At 37.6% G+C, this 22780-nt stretch overlaps 2 protein-coding genes across 3 annotated transcripts in view; both read left to right on the top strand.

Moving 5' to 3' along the window:
* Positions 1–5: 5 nt before the first annotated feature.
* LOC311090952 (arf-GAP with coiled-coil, ANK repeat and PH domain-containing protein 2) lies at positions 6–18651 on the top strand. The gene is made up of 22 exons (XM_084126619.1): positions 6–465; positions 702–759; positions 4464–4583; positions 4662–4715; positions 5054–5112; positions 5717–5900; positions 6969–7013; positions 7100–7195; positions 7336–7410; positions 10540–10643; positions 11414–11465; positions 11553–11653; positions 11976–12087; positions 14042–14220; positions 14404–14473; positions 14724–14815; positions 14922–15001; positions 15922–16076; positions 16164–16273; positions 16354–16464; positions 16542–16603; positions 17448–18651. The coding sequence occupies exons 1-22, from the start codon at positions 413–415 to the stop codon at positions 17567–17569; spliced, it is 2094 nt and encodes a 697-aa protein (XP_083982745.1). The 5' UTR covers positions 6–412; the 3' UTR covers positions 17570–18651.
* Positions 18652–20736: 2085 nt separating this feature from the next.
* Positions 20737–22780, top strand: part of iws1 (interacts with SUPT6H, CTD assembly factor 1) — a 14883-nt gene continuing 12839 nt past the window's right edge. For both annotated transcript variants that reach the window (XR_014607977.1, XM_084126620.1), the window contains exon 1: positions 20737–21063. Coding sequence is in view for 1 of the 2 variants with exons in the window: in XM_084126620.1 (XP_083982746.1) it covers positions 21036–21063 (28 nt within the window). In the remaining variant the exon portion in view is untranslated. The remainder of the gene's footprint in view (positions 21064–22780) is intronic.

Below are 22780 nucleotides of genomic sequence, written 5' to 3'. Positions count from 1 at the left end.
TCCTCGTCACGCATGACTTCCGCAACCGGAAAAACGACTCGCATCAACATGAACAAACACCACGGCAGCTGTCAACACACACATTTCGACACTAGATCTATACATCGCGATAACAACAATAAAGTGCTTGAGTTAATCGCGTGCATCACTGTGATCTAAGCGCATTTTCTGCGGTGTGTGTGTGTGTGTGTGTGATGCAGTGCGGTCGCGTGCGTTATTTCTCTCCATCTGACAGGCATTGAATGTAAAGAAGATCAGTGTGTGATATGAGATAACGGCTCGTGCATGAGACAGTGATGATGCAGTGTGTGCATCAGGCCTCGTGCAGGAATCATTCGTGTCTGGATCATGTATTTGGGTTAAAGGTCTAATAGTGCACGAGAGAGTGAGAAACAGTGTGAGAAACAGCAGCATGGACACTCTCCTGGACTTTGAGGATTGCATCAAAGACTCTCCTGCGTTCAGGTATGAGCATCTCATCCATCACACATGACATGATGGGGAGTTGTCTTGTCATGACATGCATCTAAAAGTATCTAAACTCATTCTTTTATCATTTTAAAACAAGAAGTCTATTTAAAATTGATTTATACATTTAAAAAGCTCATGGACATGTCATTTGTAAAATACCCACTATGCTTTGGGGCGTGGTAGTGTGTCTGCTGTGCATGACTTATGCAGATGTGTGTGTGTGTTTGCAGGCAGTCCCTGGATAAATGCGAGAGTGATGTTGCAGAACTGGAGAGTCGTGTGGAGAAAGTAAGATGAACCAGCCAGCAAATATACATTTATTTCCCCCGTTAGGTCTGATTATAATGCGGCTGAAGTTTTTTTTTTTGTGTGCCGAAAACATTAGTATTTTAAGCTTTATATTATATTATAAATTAGTTTGTTTTTATATTATATTGTATCAAAGTCCATGTGTGTATGTATAATATATAGGGGGCGTGTCCACTCATGATGGGGGAGGAGAGAGAGTGAGCCAATCAGCAGTAGGGGGCGTGTACACTCAAGATGGGGGAGGAGAGAGTGAGCCAATCAGCAGTAGGGGGCGTGTCCACTCATGATGGGGGAGGAGAGAGAGTGAGCCAATCAGCAGTAGGGGGTGTGTCCAGTCATGGTGGGGGAGGAGAGAGAGTGAGCCAATCAGCAGTAGGGGGCATGTCCACTCATGATGGGGGAGGAGAAAGTGTGAGCCAATCAGCAGTAGGGGCATGTCCACTCATGATGGATGAGGAGAGAGTGAGCCAATCAGCAGTAGGGGCGTGTCCACTCATGATGGAGGAGGAGAGAGAGTGAGCCAATCAGCAGTAGGGGCATGTCCACTCATGATGGAGGAGGAGAGAGTGAGCCAATCAGCAGTAGGGGCGTGTCCACTCATGATGGAGGAGGAGAGAGTGAGCCAATCAGCAGTAGGGGGCATGTCCACTCATGATGGGGGAGGAGAGAGAGTGAGCCAATCAGCAGTAGGGGGTGTGTCCAGTCATGATGGGGGAGGAGAAAGTGTGAGCCAATCAGCAGTAGGGGGCGTGTCCACTCATGATGGGGGAGGAGAGAGAGTGAGCCAATCAGCAGTAGGGGCATGTCCACTCATGATGGAGGAGGAGAGAGTGAGCCAATCAGCTGTAAGAGGGCGTGTCCACTCATGATGGGGGAGGAGAGAGTGAGCCAATCAGCAGTAGGGGCATGTCCACTCATGATGGAGGAGAGAGAGTGAGCCAATCAGCAGTATGGGGTGTGTCCACTCATGATGGGGGAGAGAGAGTGAGCCAATCAGCAGTAGGGGCATGTCCACTCATGATGGAGGAGGAGAGAGTGAGCCAATCAGCTGTAAGGGGGCGTGTCCACTCATGATGGGGGAGGAGAGAGTGAGCCAATCAGCAGTAGGGGCATGTCCACTCATGATGGAGGAGAGAGAGTGAGCCAATCAGCAGTAGGGGCGTGTCCACTCATGATGGAGGAGGAGAGAGTGAGCCAATCAGCTGTAAGGGGGCGTGTCCACTCATGATGGGGGAGGAGAGAGTGAGCCAATCAGCAGTAGGGGCATGTCCACTCATGATGGAGGAGAGAGAGTGAGCCAATCAGCAGTATGGGGTGTGTCCACTCATGATGGGGGAGGAGAAAGTGTGAGCCAATCAGCAGTAGGGGGCGTGTCCACTCATGATGGGGGAGGAGAGAGAGTGAGCCAATCAGCAGTAGGGGGTGTGTATGAGTGTATGACATTTGGTATAGAAATAAACAATGGTAATTAAGTGCTTTTCCTAAAAATGAGAAAGAAAATGCAGGGTATTAAAACAGTATGAACTACAAATAAAGTCAGTATGTGAGGCTAAATAGATGTGTTTTAGTCTGAATTAGGTAAGATGTGTGCTTCCATTTCAGTTTCAGCAATCCCTTCACTCAATTGGGATGTTCTCTTTTGTTCTGGGCGGCAAGTGCAGTAACTGTAACATCGGGCATATTTTGTAGTATTAAACACATATTTATACCGACTTCATCAGGCTCTGAAAATTCTTCACAAAGAACACAAAGAATGGCCTTCTCAGCTGCCATAGTTGCAACTCTTGCGTCATCAGAACAGTGTGTTCAACGCATCACCGTTTCTGTTTAAAAAACACTGTGCAACGTTTTGTCGGGGCTGAACGCAGCCGAGGTGTGTTGGACATCGGCTGCGGCTGGATGTAACTGATCGGTGAGAGTAGCCGCGTGCAGGCGGGGAGGAGCTGCAAACGGAGACGTGAAGTCGGACACTTTCTGGTTCCCGTAGTGACCGCTCACGTGGTGTTTGCATACTTTACCACAGCTGAAGTGAAATAAATGCAATATTTGCCAAATAATACACAGATGTTTCAGAGACATTTTCATTCAATACTTTATGTACTGCTTCATACAGTGTCTGTTTGAACAAGAATAAAGTTCAACATTAGCTACTATCAATGAAGTGGAGTTTTTTAATCAGTTTTCATTTGATAAACATGATACAATATAACATCGCAACGACATGAAAAGAGTTTTCACTGTTATAATAAACTGATTTGTGAGCTTTAGAGGAACTAAAGGTGTTCGAATAAACACGAAACACACGTGATCGTTGTCATGCGGTGAATCCGGCCAATCGTGGAACAGTTGTGTCGTCATCAGCCCAGTGCAGCCGCTCTTGAGAAGCTGCGCTGGCTGAGTTCTCTTGCTACTCTCGAATCGCTCTCGCTGTACTTTGATGGCATACGTCACAGTCACGTGGCGTCGGCGCTGTATCAAGTCGGACAAAATTTCTAACCAGCATGCACTGCTTCAAGTCAGCCGCCGATCGGTCTGCACAGAGATGCATGAAGTCCACTCATGATGGGGGAGGAGAGAGTGAGCCAAACAGCTGTAAGGGGGCGTGTCCACTCATGATGGGGTAGGAGAGAGAGAGCCAATCAGTTGTAAGGGGGCGTGTCCACTCATGATAGGGGAGGAGAGAGAGTGAGCCAATCAGCAGTAGGGGGCGTGTCCACTCATGATGGAGGAGGAGAGTGAGCCAAACAGCAGTAGGGGCGTGTCCACTCATGATGGGGGAGGAGAGAGTGAGCCAATCAGCAGTAGGGGGCGTGTCCACTCATGATGGGGGAGGAGAGAGTGAGCCAAACAGCTGTAAGGGGGCGTGTCCACTCATGATGGGGTAGGAGAGAGAGAGCCAATCAGTTGTAAGGGGGCGTGTCCACTCATGATAGGGGCGGAGAGTGAGCCAATCAGCAGTAGGGGGCGTGTCCACTCATGATGGAGGAGGATAGAGTGAGCCAATCAGCAGTAGGGGCGTGTCCACTCATGATGGGGGAGGAGAGAGTGAGCCAATCAGCAGTAGGGGGCGTGTCCACTCATGATGGGGGAGGAGAGAGTGAGCCAATCAGCAGTAGGGGGCGTGTCCACTCATGATGGGGGAGGAGAGAGAGTGAGCCAGTCAGCTGTAAGGGGTGTATCCACTTATAATGGGGGGAGGTGCCTGTTTTGCATATCGTGTTCTTGAATGTGGAGGCGGAGCTATCAACATTTTTGGAGGAGCATGTTTGTTTTGGTGATTTCAAATATCAACATCATTTCTCAGAAATCGCTTACTGCACCTTTAAAAGTTTTTTTGAACCGGGGAGGAATTTTTGACTTATGTCAAAAGATCAGTGTAAAATCATTTTCTCATGATATTAGCCCATTGTACATTTAGCTTGATGGTCTTCTCTCTCCCTCCCTCTCTCTCTCTCTCTCTCCCTCCCTCTCTCTCTCTCTCTCTCCCTCCCTCTCTCTCTCTCTCCCTCCCTCTCTCTCTCTCTCCCTCCCTCTCTCTCATCTCTCTCTCTCTCTCTCTCTCTCTCTCTCTCTCTCTCCCTCCCTCTCTCTCCCTCTCTCTCTCTCTCTCTCTCTCTCTCTCTCTCTCTCTCTCTCTCTCTCTCTCTCTCTCTCTCTCTCTCTCTCTCTCTCTCTCTCTGTAGGTGATGAAGTTGTGTGGTCAGATGGTGGATGCGGGGCAGAACTACACCTCCTGCAATCAGCTGTTCCTCTCCGGACTGGCCGAGTTTACAGCGTATCATAAGAGCGACGGGGTTATTCTGGTGAGTACAGGTGTCTGATGGGTCACGACCTTTGACCAGGCCTCTCATGCTGACCTCTCACTGTTTGTGTTTGTGTAGAATTGCCTGCGTCAGTTCAACCAAGGCCTTCAAGAGATGATCCAGTTTCAGACGGTGAGTCTTATCTTGTAGTTCTCAGCCCTTATGTACATTTTTGGAGAGATTGCACTTTCTGAGCGGCTTCTAGTGGAAATTGAATAAAATTTTAATTTATAAAAGCCAAGGGACAAGTGTTGCAAATTAGCTTCAGCTACAAGCACAATTGGATGGCTGTTGGCACAGTATTATCTATGTTTATTGTATCTGTCCCTATACAAATAAAACATTAAATACATACATTTCCAGTAAAATCTGATGGGGCAAGTCTTTTTCAAAGCTGATATACACGCACCTTTGTAGACAATCCCTTTGCACTTGCGCATATTTTTGATTATAAATGTGTTTTCATGCAGATGCTGTTTGATCAGACTCAGAGAGCAATTACCCAGCAGCTCTCAAACCTGCTTTCACAGTACGTAACATCACACACACACACACACACACACACACACACACACACGTTCACTAGGGTTGGGTTTCCAGAGCCGCTCTGTGAGTCAATGAAGTTCATCAGCATTTTACAGTTTAATTTAAGAAAAACTATCGTTATATCATTAACACACGGAAGGTCTTCAACACAACCCGTCAAAATAAAAGTTCGGTTTAACTTGATAATATATTAATGTTCTACAGTAGAATTTAGATATCTCAATTTAATAATAATAATACTAACTGTGCCGCATGTTGTTTGACAAAAAAAGTTTAATTTCATATAAAAGATCAGTTAAATTAATGTTTTATGTCTTCATTTGATTACTAGAAAATTCACAACACAGAATTTGTGGAAAACAAAACATTTCATAGAATTATTTTTTTTTTTATTACTAAAATGGTTGTTTTTTATTAATATTCAAGCATCACAGACAATGGCAGACAGTTCTGGAATAATGTCAGTAACACTTCTACAAATGACTTAGTTTCTTTACAGCTATTGAGGTAAACATGCCTAAATTACTGAAAAAAGGTTCAAATGGTGTGTAATGTGTAATGGTGCGTAATGGTGTGTTCTGTGACAGATTTGTGCCGCAGATTCGCGACACACGCCGTGAGTTCGTCCGGATCGGAGAGGATCTCGATGGCACGGTTGTGAAGAACGCTCAGGTCAGCCGACACAAACCCGTCGACGCCGAGAGAGCCACTCACTTGCTGCTCGCCACACGCAAATGCTACCAACACTTCGCCCTGGACTACTGCCTGCAGGTAATGCTAGTCAAGCCGTGCTTTCAGGCGCACATGTTCTACATTTTTATAGCATTCAGCTTTTCTAATGAAGTCCACATATAATGGAAGTCAAGCAAAACTATTTTAATTTAGTTTTTCATGACCTGTTGCTACTGTACCTTTAAGACCTTAAATGATCCCCTATTATTTTCATGTTATTATATTATATTTTATTATCGACATGTTTTATATTATATTTTAGTTTGTTTTTATATTATATTTTATTACATGCAAGTTTTATATTATATTTTAGTTTATATTTTTATATTATATTTTATTATAGGCTTGTTTTATATTATTTTTAGTTAGTTTTTAAATTATATTTTTTATATTATGTTTTATAATAGGTATGTTTCATATTATATTATATTTTATTTTATTTTTATATTATATTATATTTCATTACAGGCATGTTTATATTATATTTCAGTTTATATTTGCACAATATATTTTATTATACGCATAATTTATATTATATTTTAGTTTTTTATATTATATTTTATTACAGGCATGTTTTATATTATATTATATTATATTATATTATATTATATTATATTATATTATATTATAATTATAGGCATGTTTTATATTATATTTTAATTATAGGCATGTTTTATATTATATTTTAGTTTATATTTTTATATTAAATGTAATAATAAGCATGTTTAATATTATATTTCATTTTATATTTTTATATTATTTTTTACAATAGCATGTTTCATATTTTATTTTAGTTTGTTTTTATATTATATTATAGTTTATATTTTTATATAACATTTTATTATAGGCATTTTTTATATTATATTTTAGTTTATATTTTTATATTATTTTATTATAGGTATGTTTTATATTTTAGTTTCTTTTACATCATATTGTTGAATTGTTGTATTTTAAGCAGTTCATATTCTACATTTTTACAGCATTTAGTTTTTTTCTAAAGTCCACATATAATTTTAGTCACGCAAAACCATGTTAATTTGAAGCCACATTTGAAGCTGCCCCCGAACATGAGTGAAATGTATTGTTTTTTTGTTTTTTTTCTTGCAGCTGAATAATTTCAAGGTCCAACAGAAGCTTGATATTCTGAATTCGGTGAGCTCTAATCAGAAAACTTTGTAAATACCATGACATCTTGTTCAGATGAATGTAAACTGACTAAAATCATCTGTCTTTCTCAGGTCTTCTCGTATTTTCACGCTCAGTACACATTTTTCCACCAGGGATTCGACCTGCTGAGAGATCTAGAACCGACCATGAAGACGATGGCCTCACAGGTCATACATGAACACACACATCACGCTCAGTTCATACCCCCCACACACACACACAACAACCCCTTTACATAGACACACAGTGTTTGATTGCTAATGTTTGATGGATATTGAAGTGTAATAAGAGTAATATCTGTGCGCAGCTCTCTCAGCTGTCGTCTGACTGCGCTGCCAAGAGGAAAGACCTGGAGAACACACACCTGCTCGTTCAGCAAAGGGTGAGATTTTAGTGCTAGTTATATAGGTTTTGATGACCACATAAAACAAGTTTGAAGGTACAATTTAGGATCTTATAGCTAGTGTACTCCTAAAAGTAGTCAAAACACATTTTTACTCATTTTTAAAAATACTCAATACTCATTACTCAATACTTAAAACTCATTACTTATTACTCAATACTTAAAACTCATTACTTATTACTCAATGCTCAAATAATACTCAGTACACATTACTCAATATTCATTACTCAAAACACTCCATACTCAATGCTCTTCACTCAAAACTCAAAAAAGACTCAATACTCATTGCTCATGTAACATTAAATTAAAACAGGGGTAAGACACACCCAAATTTAGGCTGATCAAACAGCATTTTGCTGCCCTAAACGAAAATTCACTTCTTGTCTTTGCAAACCAAGTACACTTGAATTGATGCCAAATATTAGTCGTCACTAATCTGAACTTGCATACGAATCCGTTTAATCTACTTGGGAAAACAATTGCAGAGTCAGTCAGAATAAAATCAAATGTAACAATTTATTATGTCAGGTAAATGTATCATGCCAATTTCATAATCAGTTCAAAGATAATAAATACATCAAATGCTCTGGAATAAAGAGGAAAGATGCGAACCTGACATTAGAAAATACATGATGCTGAGAGTCTTGGCCACTCTCCGCATCACGGGCTAATTTGAGCTACAAATCGCCACGAGCCTTCTTCAGCATCTCCCTAAATACTCAGACCAATGTAAACATGAGTTCACAGTGGGAATTGGCATTAATCACCATCCCAGACTTACTTGTTGATTTAGGTTGATTTACATGGAAACATTTGCTAACAATGGGAATTTGCTTTGAGTTTACACCTTTTGGTAGCCGGATGCCATTTGCCTGGAAGACACACCCTCCTCTGTGTGCGAATTATCTCTAAACTCTTAAATACCTTATTACCCTTTGGTTTACTTATTTGGGAATGAGACATTTGTACCAGTCGCACTGAGACATTTCAGATGATACCAAACATGTATAAAACTGTATGATATTAATTCACATTTAAACCATATAGATCTTTGGGTGAATTTCAGGTGATCTCAGCATGAGAGAGAGGGAGTGAGGGAAGAGGGAAGAGGTAAAGAGATGTATTTTGAGGTGAAACTTGCGTCTCAAATGGTGATGCTAACTTCACAAGAAAGAGTTCAAATGTTAATGTCCAGAAAGGGAGTGGTCGTTCTTCTCGGGGAGTGGTCGTTCCTCAACCAGACTCCCCGGTATTTTCTAATTTCTCAAGTCTTACACTCAAAAAATACTCAATACTCATTACTCAAAAAATATGCATTACTCAATACTCATTATTCATTTAAACTCATTTTTCATATATAAATACTCATTTAAAATTTACAGTCTCCTACAGAAAAAGAGAGCAAAAACATTTCTATCTCAACATTTCTTATTTACATAAACATTTCTTCAATGAAAGACTCTCTGAAATGAGAAATTCACTAAATTATAAAATTATTCTGTCACAGTACAAAAAGCAGATCAGAAGCAAATCGTCAGATCTTGATTATTTATACCTTAGTTCTTTTTAATTATTAATTTAAAACAGTGTTGCAGAAAATAATTTCAAAAGTAATGCATTACAATACTGCGTTACTCCCTAAAAAATAACTAATTGCGTTACTTTTTATGTAAAGCGTTACTTTTTCTCAGTCTCTCAATCTCTTTTTTTTGCAAGTGTTTAATGCAGTAATCAATTCAATAACATAGCCTATATAACATATACATTCATTGTATTTTAAAGGGGTCATATAATGGTACATGCACTTTTACAAGTTGATTGTACTGAAATGTGTGTTGGCAGTGCCTGTACACAACCATCATAAAATGATAAAAATCCATCCAGTGTTTTTTTTTAAATCTCCTTATATGGTTTCCCCTGTCTCAAATCGTGATGTCACACGGTCGGACGCCCCTCCCAAGATTGTTAATTGACAGCAGCGTTTCAACACAGACCCGCCCTGAGCGAGCTGTCATCATAGTCCGCCATTGTTGATACGCAGGAGCAGAATGGCGTCTAAGCGATTGTGGTGTTCTGCTCTTGGGTGTAATAAGGAGTCATTTTGATGACCCTAAATCCGAACCACTGAAGACGCAGTGGCTGAATTTTGATCAACGTCAATGCTTTCATGTTTGCGCGAATCATTCTCACCAGACTGCTTTATAAACGAGGGTCAGTGTAAAGCTAAAGTAAAAAGTTTTTCATGACCATTAGTTGTAACATCAATCTGTCAATGAACTAACGTATACATCAGTAAACACATAGCGTTCGTATCTCACTACTCTACCCTGCCAGTACATACAAAGGTACATCAAAGTGACATTACGTTAACCAACCATTCAGAAACGTCCTGTTCGATCCTTAATTGTCGAACTTCTTCGGGGCCGTCATCTTGTTCCGGGTCCGACTCAAGTTCAAATTGATACGGTTGCACAGTGTCCTCAGAGACTCCCGCTGCCATTCCTTCTCCAAAATATACCCTCAACTGTTGTCAAGGCAACACTCCACGTGTGTTGTTGTATCAAAACGCCCACAGAACAGAGGGGCGGGGTGAGCAAAGCTCATTATCATTTAAAGACACATGCACTTAAACGGCGTGCTGAAAACAGAGCTGTTTTTGACCATGTAAAATGAGTGTTTTCTTACAATACTAATGAGAATTTTTAATTAAAGTATATTACAAACTTTTCATTTAGACCCTAAAGAATCATATTAACTTTTACAAAAATGGCATTATATGACCCCTTTAAAAAAAGAAGAAGAGGTATTTCGCATTTCGTGGAAGGAAAGTGCTACTGCATACAGAAAGGCCTTAAAACGGTTAGATCTGCTAACTTTTCGAATCTACCTTTTCTGTCAAAAAATACTAGAAAAGGCATTATCCTCACAACTGAGCTCCTTTTTAGGACCCCCCCCCCCCCCAACCCCAACATTGGTTTCAAATGTCAACATGAAAAAATAAAACTGTTCAGTCACAGTGAGTTTGGGAGCTGATATGATTCTGGAGGTTGATATTTTGATGGTGTACGTTTGCTAACGGTTGATAATGATTGTGTGTGTGTTTGGTAGGACGCGTCTGGAGAGGCGGTTATTGTGTGTAATCCGTCTGACGGAGGAACGATTCAAGGCTACCTGTTCAAACGTTCACGCAAGAAGAACAAAACATGGAAGAGGTGAGAGACCCAGTGTTATTTTACTGTCACTGAGATAATATTTACATTTTTTTATTCACATTTTTTTATGATGAAAATCATGAAACCACAGACAAGATAAAGAGATCAACAGGAGAGGAACACAAATAAAATGTTACATAATTCAGTTCAACATATAAATATGGAAATATACGAAAGTGTACATTTTACAATACGATTTCTGTAGTTAAGATTATATTTCATAATTCTGAAACAGAGTGTATATAATAAACTATATTAACCCTGGAGATACAGAGATCTTTATACTGTTTACATTATCATGTCAAATGCTTAAAAAATGTGACCCTGGATCACGTCACCAGTCACATGTCGCACGGGTATATCTGTGGCAATAGCCAACAATACATTGTATGGGTCAAAATTATAGATTTTTCTTTTATGCCAAAAATCATGAGGATATTAAGTAAAGATCATGTTCCATGAAGATATTTTGTAAATTTCCTACCGTAAATATATAAAACATGTATTTGTGTGAGTGAATGCTGCACAATCGCCAACATAAATGAACAACTTTAAAGGAGATTTTCTCAATGTTTCGATTTTTTTGCACCCTCAGATTCCAGATTTACAATAGTTGTATCTCGACCAATATTGTCATATCCTAACAAACCACACATCAATGGAAAGTTTATTTATTCAGCTTTCAGATGCTGTATAAATCTCATCTGGTTTTGTCGTTCCAGGGTCACAAATGGTAATGCACTGTTTCTGTAATTGTTTCCATCTCTCAGGTGCTGGTTTTACACTGAAAATAATCAGTTAATCTACTCAAAATCACACAAGGTAAACCATCATCCACATCAGGCTAGCAGTAACTGATCATATTAGCGTGTTTCACTCAGTGTGTGTGTTTGTCTGTGTGTGTTTTAGGAGCAGCCTCTTGTTCTGTTCGATGATCTGCGTCTGTGTGCAGTGAAATCTCTGGATGTGGTCGACCGCCGCTTCTGTTTTGAGCTGCTGTCAGTGCAGAAGTAAGATGATGAAATACACACACTTATCCCTTACGAAAATTAACCATGGTTTTGCTACACTAACCATAGTTTAACCATGGTATTTGTTGTAAAACTGTGGTTATACAAATGGTACTCAATCTGCCGAAAAACTATGGTTACTACACTTTTACTATAATAAAACCATGGTTGATTTTCGTAAGGGTTGGTATCGACATACAAATCTCCCAAATATTATCCTTATATTGTAATCAATACGATCACAACGTCTCTGCTTGTCCAGAGACGTCATAATTTTATAATAAAAAGGTGATTGTGTTAGTAATTGTGCATCTTTGCACAGGTGTTGTGTGTTACAGGCCGATTCTGAGGAGCTGAAGTTGGCGTGGATTAATGCCGTTCAGGGCTGTATAGACATTGCGTACCGCGATCAAGTGACAGATCAAAACACTCAGGTACACACACACACACACACATTTGCACACATATACCTTGGAAGCATTTTCATGTTTGTTGTTTTACACTTCCGCTAATTGTCCTTTAAACTCGCCCTTACAGGAGCTTTTTGCCATTTTTGGATGTTTGATGTGAAATCAAAATTTTTACAGTTACAGTTTCCAGGTCTGGAAAACTCAACAAACGTTCAGTTCTAAAATATATCTGGAAATACTGAATCAAATGATGAGTTACAAAAATCCAGTTTTTACAAACAAAAGAGGCTTTCGCACCGGAGCCTTTTCATAGTTCCTAGAACTATTGGCGGAAGTTCCCGGATTTTGGCGCGTTCGCATCGCAATAACTAGGAACGATTTTAGTTCTAGGAACTAATTTTGGAGGAACTAATTTCACTCCTACTTTAGAGTCGGTCTAAACCAGCGCTATAGGAACTATCCTATCCTACTAACTATCGTTAGTGTTCGCTGATTGGCCGAACGCACGCGAAACACCAGCACCCGCCATTTTTAAAAAGGCTGTGTAAACACACAGATTATAGCCTATATATTTACTCCAGAAACTAACTCTATGAATATGGAAAACAGTGATAGATGGATCTCTAAACCTTTACGCTGAGGAGAAAATCCAACCCAGCTTTGAGGAGACCAAGAGAAACATGATTATGTATTTCTGCTCAGCAACATTGGGCATCAACCACATGGCATACGTTAATACCATAGACTGTAAAAAAAGATGGACGACGCCCCTTCGCTCTCTTCCATTGGTGAGAACTGAAGCCGCCAGAGTCCCGATATGGCGCTGACATCTTGGGGCTTGAGTCTGCGCAGTAGCGATCTCGGGACCAGACCTGCGCAGTAGTGAGCAGGAAGTAAAGCCGCGAAATCAGAATCTCTCGCAGAGTGCACTCTCCCTGCACTTTTTTAAGTGGCCTATGTCTGTCCGTTCCTCCATTCTGCTCCAGTTTTGATGTCTGTTGATTGCAGTACGACAAGAGGCTTGTTAAAATAAAGTAAATACAATCGAAGATCCCGAAAAAAAGTCTGTTGGTGCTTCAGTGACTACTTCGCTCAGAGAACCTGTCAATCACAGCTGTCAATCATGACGTCACACCAACGTTTTTATAGCATCAAATAACTACCTAAAAACAAACTTATTTTAAAACACTTAAACTTATATCAGCGTGATAAAACTACAGTAAATGACAGAAACCACCTTTAGAAAAAAGATATTTGAAGTGTAATTCAATTGTTTAGTTGGTCTCAAGTCCCGTTGAATAACACGGGGAGGCGGGGCTTATGACCTATACTAGGACCAGCCACCGGGGGGCGATCGAGACGCTTTGGCTTCACTTTTCAGGGCTTGTGCGGCACGCTTGACTAATACCTTTTCATATACTGTCTACTTTCTATGTATAACAGTTCTAGCTAATAACGTATTAGACAGGACTGTTAAACAGATCGTAAACTAATGAACACGGAGAATGCGAGCATTGTTTGTTTGCTCAGGCTCTGGTGTTCTCAGCGCCGTCAAAATAAAAGTCACAACAACAAGCGCGGCTTATGTTACTTAAGAGTTCCTACTGGCGGTGCGAATGCAACCAGAAAACGTTCCTAAGGGAACCATTAGTTCTCAGGGAACCACCCTAGTGGCGAGTTCCTAGAACTACCCAGTGCGAAAGCCCCTAAAATGGGTATTCATTGGTCAAAAGCTGTGTAGTTTACATGAGTACCGTCTCAGATTGGTTTAAGTCATATTTACCTCTTGTGCTCTTCGCGTGTCGGTCAAAAATGACAGAATTATTATTATTATTATTTTCAAGGGAATAAATGTGGCGAGTGAAAATGCTGAGTGGCGTGTAACTTTGGAAAACCTCGAGCCACAGTGGCCGGTGAGCAAAGAACTTAATGTCAAGCCCTGATTGTATTGTGTCATTTGCGTATTGTGTGTGTCTAGGTGAAGGAGAGCTCCGCTCCTGTGCCCGTCTTAGACCCGCCCCCTCACCCCCCCGCTCTGGGCGTGGCTCTCCGTGGCAACGGTAACCAACGCTGCTGTGACTGCGGGGAGGCGGAGCCTCGCTGGGCCAGCGTGAACCTCGGCATCACCATGTGCATCGAGTGCTCGGGCATCCACAGGTCATTTCCATCTACAAGCTCCTATGCCAGTTTTGTATTAACAATACATAAACTAGATCGTAGTCAACATTCACAACTTAGAAAGTCAGGATATAATTATGATATAATTTAAGCAGTAAACATGGTTTATATAGTATTAATCATGAACTCTATGATATTTAATGGGTTGATGTGTGTTGACAGGAGTCTTGGCGTTCATCTGTCCAAAGTTCGATCACTCACTCTTGATTCCTGGGAGCCGGAACAGTTAAAGGTCCAACATTCATTTCATTAAAATCTCTGATATAAACTAGTTACAGCACTTATTTATCACAAAACTGCAAGTCATCATTGGTGCACAGCTGATGCTTTACATGTACGAATAAAAACCAAATAGCATTTATTTGATCTTTTTCAGTTTGTTTTACTTGGGTGTGTTTATTGTCTCGTACTAACTCTAACTCTGTCAGTTATGCTTCTGTTATGCTATTGGTTGATCTTTGTTTAACTCCGCCCCTTCACAGCTGCTATGTGTTCTGGGTAATGAAGTCATTAATGGCATTTATGAGCGTAACCCAATAGACGGACTACAGAAGCCCAGTGCGGGCAGTCCACGGTACGAGTCTTACACACACCTCAAACAGGAAGTGTGTTTCACACACGCATGCTGGAATATTAAGAGCTTTGAGTGTATTCATGATCATCGTCACTGCCTCTCTCAGGCAGGATAAAGAACAGTGGATTCGGTTCAAGTATGTGGAGAAAAGATTCGTGACGCGTGATCCTGATGGTCCTGATGCTGGTGAGTGTGTTTGTGCTGTTTATCTTTTATTAATGCTATTTTAAATAGAAAACACCTTCTGTACTTTTGATAAAATAATTGTTTTATAATTTTTATAATTTATTTTTATAATTATATTATACTTTTTAATATTTCATAATTAAAATAAATTATATTTTAATTTATTAAATAATTATTAAACAGTCTAATTATTTTAATTGTTAATTAAAATAATATTTAATTTTAATTATTTTAATTTATTTAATTTTAATTTGAGTAATACTGTAATTATTTTAAGCAATTTAAGTATTATTTTATCATTAAAATAATTAGATAATTGTAATTGTAAATAATTTAAATGCAATCATTTAAATTAATTAAAACATTATAATTAATAACTTACTTTAATTACTTCAAAATTAGTTACTTTAATTTTAAATAATGAATTATATATTTTTTTATTAATTAATATAATATTTCATAATTAACTATTCCATTTTCAATTAAATTATTATCAAAAATGAAAATAATATACTTTGTACTTTGTAATACTGCTGTAATTTGTAATTAAAATAAATCATTTAAAATTATTTTTATTTAAATGTAATTAAAGCATTATTTTATAATTCAAATAATTGTAATTATAAATTATGTGAATTAATTAATTAATATAATTAATAACATTGTTTCATATTATATATTATTATTTTAAAGTGATATTTTATAATGAATTATAAAATTACCTTAATTATTTTTTTATTAATTCAAATAATATCTTATTATTTATTATAACATTTTCAATTAAATTATTCAAATTATAAATTTTTAATAAATATTTATTTTAAACAATATTATTTTATATTTCTAATTAAGTAACGAGCAGTAGAACGATAATTAGGACACAGCGTATGTAAGAACACGTGTTTCTCATGACCGTACAGAATCAGCAAAGCTGCGTGCCGGAGAGAGGCTGTATCAGGCGGCGCTGAACGGGCAGCTCGTTGCCATGGCGACGGCGCTGGCCGAGGGCGCGGAAGTGAACTGGAGTGATCCTGAGCGGGAGGGACGGACGGCTCTGATTGGTTCAGCCATCGGGGTGAGTGACAGCGGCCTCTGGGAGTCTGAAGGTTTCTGCGTGTGATTCTGGTCTTCAGTGATGTGTGTGTGTGTGTGTGTGTGGCAGGGCTCTCTGCTGGCGTGTGAGTTTCTGCTACAGAACGGCTCTAATGTGAATCACAGAGATCAGCACGGTCAGGGCGCTCTTCACGCCGCCGCCACATACGGACACACCGGGTACCAAACATCCTCTCCATCACATGCTTACTGTGACTGATGATGTAATGACGATGATAACCTGTGATTGGTCACTTCAGACAGGTGTGTCTGCTGCTCAAGAGAGGAGCCAATCAGTACGCAGCTGACGAAAAGGGAAACGATCCGCTCAGTATCGCCATAGAAACCGCCCACGCTGACATCGTCACTTTGTGAGTGATCAGTGTGTTTGTGTGTATGTGTGTGTGTTAGAAATCATAATAATGCAGTGTGTGTGTGTGTGTTTCAGGTTGAGAATGGCCCGAATGAATGAGGAAATGAGGGATTCAGAGGGATTCTTCGGATCTGTTGGTAATTAATATTAATTAATATGCATAGAAAGTTCTAAAAGAACAGCATTTATTTGAAATAGAATCTTTTGTAACATTATAAATGTCTTTACTGTCACTTTTGATCAATTAAATGCCTCCATGCTAAATACATTTTCTTTCTTTCTTTCTTTCTTTCTTTCTTTACGAATTTTTTTTAAAGCAAGGATGCATTTAATTGACCAAAAGTGACAGTAAAGACATTTATAAAGATATCATAGAATATAATAATTAAGATCCAGTTCGCCCTAATGTAACTGACGGCATCTCCTCTTAAAAATATTAGAAATTTAAATCATTTATAATTACAATTATCTAATTATTTTAATTATAAAATAACACTTTAGTTAAATCTGACATATTTCACACTTTTATTCAAATAGTGAATAAATAGATTCAATAGATTTAAAAAATCGATAGTGAATCACGGTTTCCACAGAAATATGAACCGTTTTCAACACTGATAATAATCATAAATGTTTCTTGATCATCAAATCATCATATTATACTGATTTCTGAAGGATCATGTGACACTGAAGACTGGAGTAATGATGCTGAAAATACAGCTTTGATCACAGGAATAAATTACACTTTACTATATATTCACATAGAAAACTGTTATTTTAAATTGTAATAATATTTCAGTATTTTTACTGTAATTTTGGTCAAATAAATGCAGTCCAGAAGAGACTCTTTTCAAGGAAATCCTAGTTATTCTGACCTTTTGACTGTTACTTCATGTCAAGCAGAAACATTCTGAACGTTCAGTTTGTGGTGAAACTTTGCCAACAACAACAAATAAAGAGTCTTCTCTGGCGTTTCCTCAGGAGACGACGAAACATTCCAGGATATTTTCCGTGATTTCAGTAACATGGCGTCACACGACCCGGAGAAACTCTCTCGCCGTCAGTTCGTGCGGAGCTGTGAGGACGAAGAGGAGAAGAGCTAGAGCGGGTCAGAGGTCACGCTGATGCACTATGGGACAAGGGAACAAAACGCAAAAGAGGGAACTCTTAATGTGACTCTGAGTGTGTGTGTGAGCGTGAGTGTGTTTCTGTGTGAAGTGATCCGGTCCGACTCATTTCATCACACATATGAACTGACTGCGTTTTAGCCTGTGCTCTGTTGGTTTTACTGAAGGCTTTTGACACGTACGTTTGTCAACTATTTTATATTGTGCTGTTGTACTACACTGAGCCTGCAGTAAATACAGTGGTTATTTAGGGTAAGTCGACATGAAACCAAAAGTGACCTTACTTCCCCCTCTGGGTCTCTTCGGTCTGAACAAATACAGAAAAATTATGTTTTGAATTTAATTTTTTTGTTTTTGCTTCATCAGATTTGGATGACACTTGGTGACTTTTGTCGCATTAGCTATGTGAACACGCACACAAAATGATTCGGATATATTAAAGGGTCCTAAAAAAAAAAAGTCACACTTTTCTCTTTCACGGTCAAAAATGACCGACATAGAAAATGAATGGGAAATTCAAAAAAATAGGAAAAATCTGAGAATCTTTTGGTGGTACAAACTACAGATCAGCCACTGTGCAGAAACAAAGTGCAGAGCAGTGAAGAATTATCACTATCCATTCCTTATTTTATTAGATTTATCAAATACTGAGTAACAAAAATGCTTTCCATCTAACAAAATGTTAATGTTTGATTGTAAACATAATGCAAAACCTGATATTTATCTAAAAGACATATCTAAACCTTGACAAAAGTTAGTCTTTCAGAATGTCTAAATGTATATATAAATGCAAAACCTAATAAAAGTAAGAAATTATGTCTAAAAAAAAACAACGGGAATCCAAAAGCCTTTATGTAAGGATTAATGTATATTACTTTTAAAAACTATCCTCACTTAAATTTAAAAAAATTAAAAAGGATTTTAAAGGCCTTCAGTGTATTTTAATGTGAAATATTGCATTTAATGAAAAATAACAACAGCAACAAAAAATTATTCTAATTGACAAAATAGCTCATAATTTTTTTATAAATATTGCATAGTGTCATAAAATCCCCTCAAAAAAAAAAAAGATTGAACAAAAAAGTGCAGAGCAAAACCTGATATTTATCTGATATTAAAAAGACATATCTAAACCTTGACAAAAGTTAGTCTTTCAGAATGTCTAAATGTATATATAAATGCAAAACCTAATAAAAGTAAGAAATTATGTCTAAAAAAACAACGGGAATCCAAAAACCTCTTTATATATTTATATAGAAAGGATTTATGTATATTACTTTTAAAAACTATTCTCACTTAAATTTAAAAAAATTAAAAAGGGATTTTAAAGGCCTTCAGTCTATTTTAATGTGAAATATTGCATTTATTGAAAAATAACACAAAAAAAATTATAACGTACAAAATAGCTCATAAAAAATGTATAAATATTGCATAGTGTCATAAAATCCCCTCAAAATTCTAAATAATAATAATAATAAAAAAATGATTGAACAAAAATATATTACATTAATTTTCCTAGAAAAAAAAGGTTTCATTCGAGGTTCAGTCACTTTTGACCGGGAAGGAGCCAGATGTGAACGGAAGAGGACCGGAGGGTTAACGCATGTTCCTGGAGGATTCATCAGTGCACGCTAGTCACACTTCGGAAAACTTTAATAACTCGCACATCATACACAACATCTTTCACTTCGGCTCACATCTCTAATGCTCTGTATATCATAATCTCCGGTCACATGACACTTCCATGTCCCAGGTTTATCTGGCAACTCTTCCATTGGTTAACTACGTTAGTTAACATGTACTGTAACTCATAAAGCATTTATTGATCTAAGTTCATGTTCATTTCAACATTATTTAAATCAATATGTTAATAATATTGGTAACACTTTACAATAAGGTTTCATTTGTTAACATTAGTTAATGCATTAACTAACATGATCTTACCATGAGCAATGCATTTGTTACAGTATTTATGCATCTTTGATAACATTAGTTAATAGAAACAGCTGTTCATTGTTTGCTCATGTTAAATCACAGTGCAATAGCAAATGTTAACTAATAAAACTATAAGTAACTGTTGAAATTAACATTAACTGAGATTGATAAACATGGCAGCGTTGTTAGTTAATAACTTAACCTTATTGTAAAGTGTAAGACCTTATTTTGTCTTGAGTATCCAGTAATGTGTTTCATGTTGACTGTAAATGCACACTGAATAAATATAAATACATAAACAGTTATAACAATATAATGTGATACACAATATATTAATATCAATGTTGATGTCTTAAAAGTTTGTCTTATTCTAATAAACAAGCTATTTAACTATTGAAATGTTCTGTCTGTTTATGACATAGACATAAAAATACGTTGTTTTTGTTTTTGTTTTGTTTTTTAAGAACACAACAGAAAACTCATTGTTTCTTCCACTTATAGAATAAGCTTGAGCTCCAACATTTCATCTTGGTAATACATCATCCATCAAGAAAAGGACTTCAGATTGAATATCTACAAAATATATGTTCGTCTCTGCATTTTTTCATTATTTTGATGTTACAGTACAAAATAGTAAATAGCTGTGTATTTCAGAGAAAATATTTCACATTGAGAATAACATTTCTATAAGACGTAGAAATTAAAGTTTAACATCCATTATAAAAAGATTGAAACAACTTATTATATCTTCACTTATCTATAAAATACCCCCCCCCCCCCCCCAAAAAAACACATCAGACTTGAATTTGTTTAAAGCTTTTTTTAGTTTTGTTTTGTTAATATATTTAATTCATTTATTTATATACTACATCAATTCATTTCATATTGACGACAAGCACACTGAACAAATACAAATAACAACTATATTAAATTTAAATATATATATGTAAACAATCGCGAGTCTCAAAAGACATGAAATGTTTGTTTTTTTAAATCAGAATTTGGCAAATTACACGAAATGCTAACAATCACTATTAAATAGTGTAGCTATTCTATAAGAAATAAATAAAAAAAAACACTATGTGAAATGGAAATATATTCATTTGTAATTAGATGTTAATTTGACGAAAAAACGCGCGCTTGCTATGCCCCGCCCCTGAAATGGTGACGTTGTGACTGACGTAATTTCAAAGCGCCGGCGCGCACACACGCATGCGTTCATTGGGCGGCGACACCACCATTTTAGAGGAAGAATGGAAACACGTAGAGTTATTGACCATCAGTAATACATCGGTAGTATAGTTAATAAGAGCCCATGTTAAAGACTCGGACAGATAGAAGATTTCCGCGGGTCAACAGAAGTTCCGGGTTCTGATACTGCGGTACCGGCGCGGATCTGACATCACTTCAGACTCTGTTCTGGGTGTATTGTTGTTGTTCGTCTGTGTGTGTGTGAGAGTGTGTGTTCAAGTGAAACTGAAGCAGCGCGGTTCCGTCCAGAGTCCAGATGGATGGAGACGAGGAGATCCGCTCAGGTACAACACGACCACAACACACTCTTGATTCACTCAGACAAATACGAAACATTAACATGGTAATACCATGCTAACACCATGGTATTCTTAGCATAGCATGGTGTTAGAGTATAGTACACAAGCATTAACATAATTAATCAAAGTACCATGGTATGTTCATGTTTTTGGACATGTACTATGGTAATACCAAGGTATTCTTAGTACATCATGGTGTTTGATTATAATACACATTCATTACCATAAAATTAATCAAAGTACCATGGTATGTTCATGTTTTTGGACATGTACCATAGTAATACCATGCATTTGGTATGGTGTTTGAGTATAGGACATTACTTTATAATTCATTAAAGTACAATATTATTTAATGTTAACACCGTGGTATTTTTTGAAGTACCTTAATGTACTGTGTAAATACCATGGTGTATGAATATAATAAACAAGCACCATGGTGTTCTTTGAGTACCTTAGAATAACAGTGTTTTTGTGTACGTACTACAACCTGAAACTATTACTGATGATATTACTGAAGTGGCTTACTCTTATTTCATTAGTGGTCGTATATTTAAAGTCCTTATCATATCATTAGTACTTTATGTATATTATGTGACCATACTGTAAATCCTAAAACAGCAGATTTTAAAAATGTTTAGATGCCACAAGATTCATCTGTGATTTTATCATGTGAACAGAAGACAAAAGAATAGGAAGTATTATCCGCAAACCTTGAGACGGCTCAGTGTTTCACTGCTGAACGCAGATATTAGTGTCGCTGTCACGTGACGATGATGGATCTGGTGAAGAAGCTGTTAGCGGTCACAATATTGATTTTGAAAATGATAGTTTTGAGAATTGTTTCTTGAGATGGTGATTGAATATGAGCCAGATGCAGGAAATGACAAAGCAAAGTGATGATGGTGTAAAACATCTGCTCAAACTGAACTCTTCCTAAATACCCTTTATTTTATTCTTCTGCAGTTGTTTCTCTGATATCAGGAGAGTTTTATATTATCGCGACAGGTAGAGATCCATCCGTGTTAGATATAGATCCGGGTCGCCTAAGACCAGAATATGTAATAATGATTGGCGAAACATTCATACATTTAAGGGTTATAAAAAAAATTCAACAGATGAATCAAATTTTAGTTTAATCCATAATCCAACGATTATGAAAACGTGATAATCAAGATAAAATGGTCATTGAGCCACATGCCGCTTCTTTCCTTTCTTCGCCCCTCCTAAGAAGCCTAAACTTAACGTTCAAATCATGTAACGTGACTGTCGTAAAATGCAGTCGACTGCGGGACTTGCTTTATTTTATTTTAGTTATTAAAAGCGCATTAAACTGCGAGATAGAGTGATTTCCACACGCTTTCTGTGGGACGGAGCGAAACACGGGCGAGCGAAGTGTACTTGGAGTTTCAGCCGCGCCTAAACACTCAAATATACACACAAATATGTCAAAACATCCGTATTTGCGAGTATTTACATTAAACAGTCTGTTGTGTCTTCAGTGAATAAACAGTTGGGAAAGAAACCGGATGTGTAACATTATATTAGATCCATGCATTAAACGCAAAAACCTGCTGCTGTCTGTCATTAATGTTAAACTGAAGACAAAATCACTCGCTACTCTCGACTGAATAACTTTAGTAGCTTTAATAAGTGATAATACAGTGAAGACTACGCAGTGTTTTAACGTTTAAAGGGATACTCC

This window comes from Abramis brama (genome assembly GCF_963993115.1).
Source record: "Abramis brama genome assembly, chromosome: 10".
Taxonomy (NCBI): Eukaryota; Metazoa; Chordata; class Actinopteri; order Cypriniformes; family Leuciscidae; genus Abramis; species Abramis brama.
The sequence above is the reverse complement of the archived record's forward strand: the minus strand, read 5'-3'. Positions and strand labels throughout refer to the sequence as shown.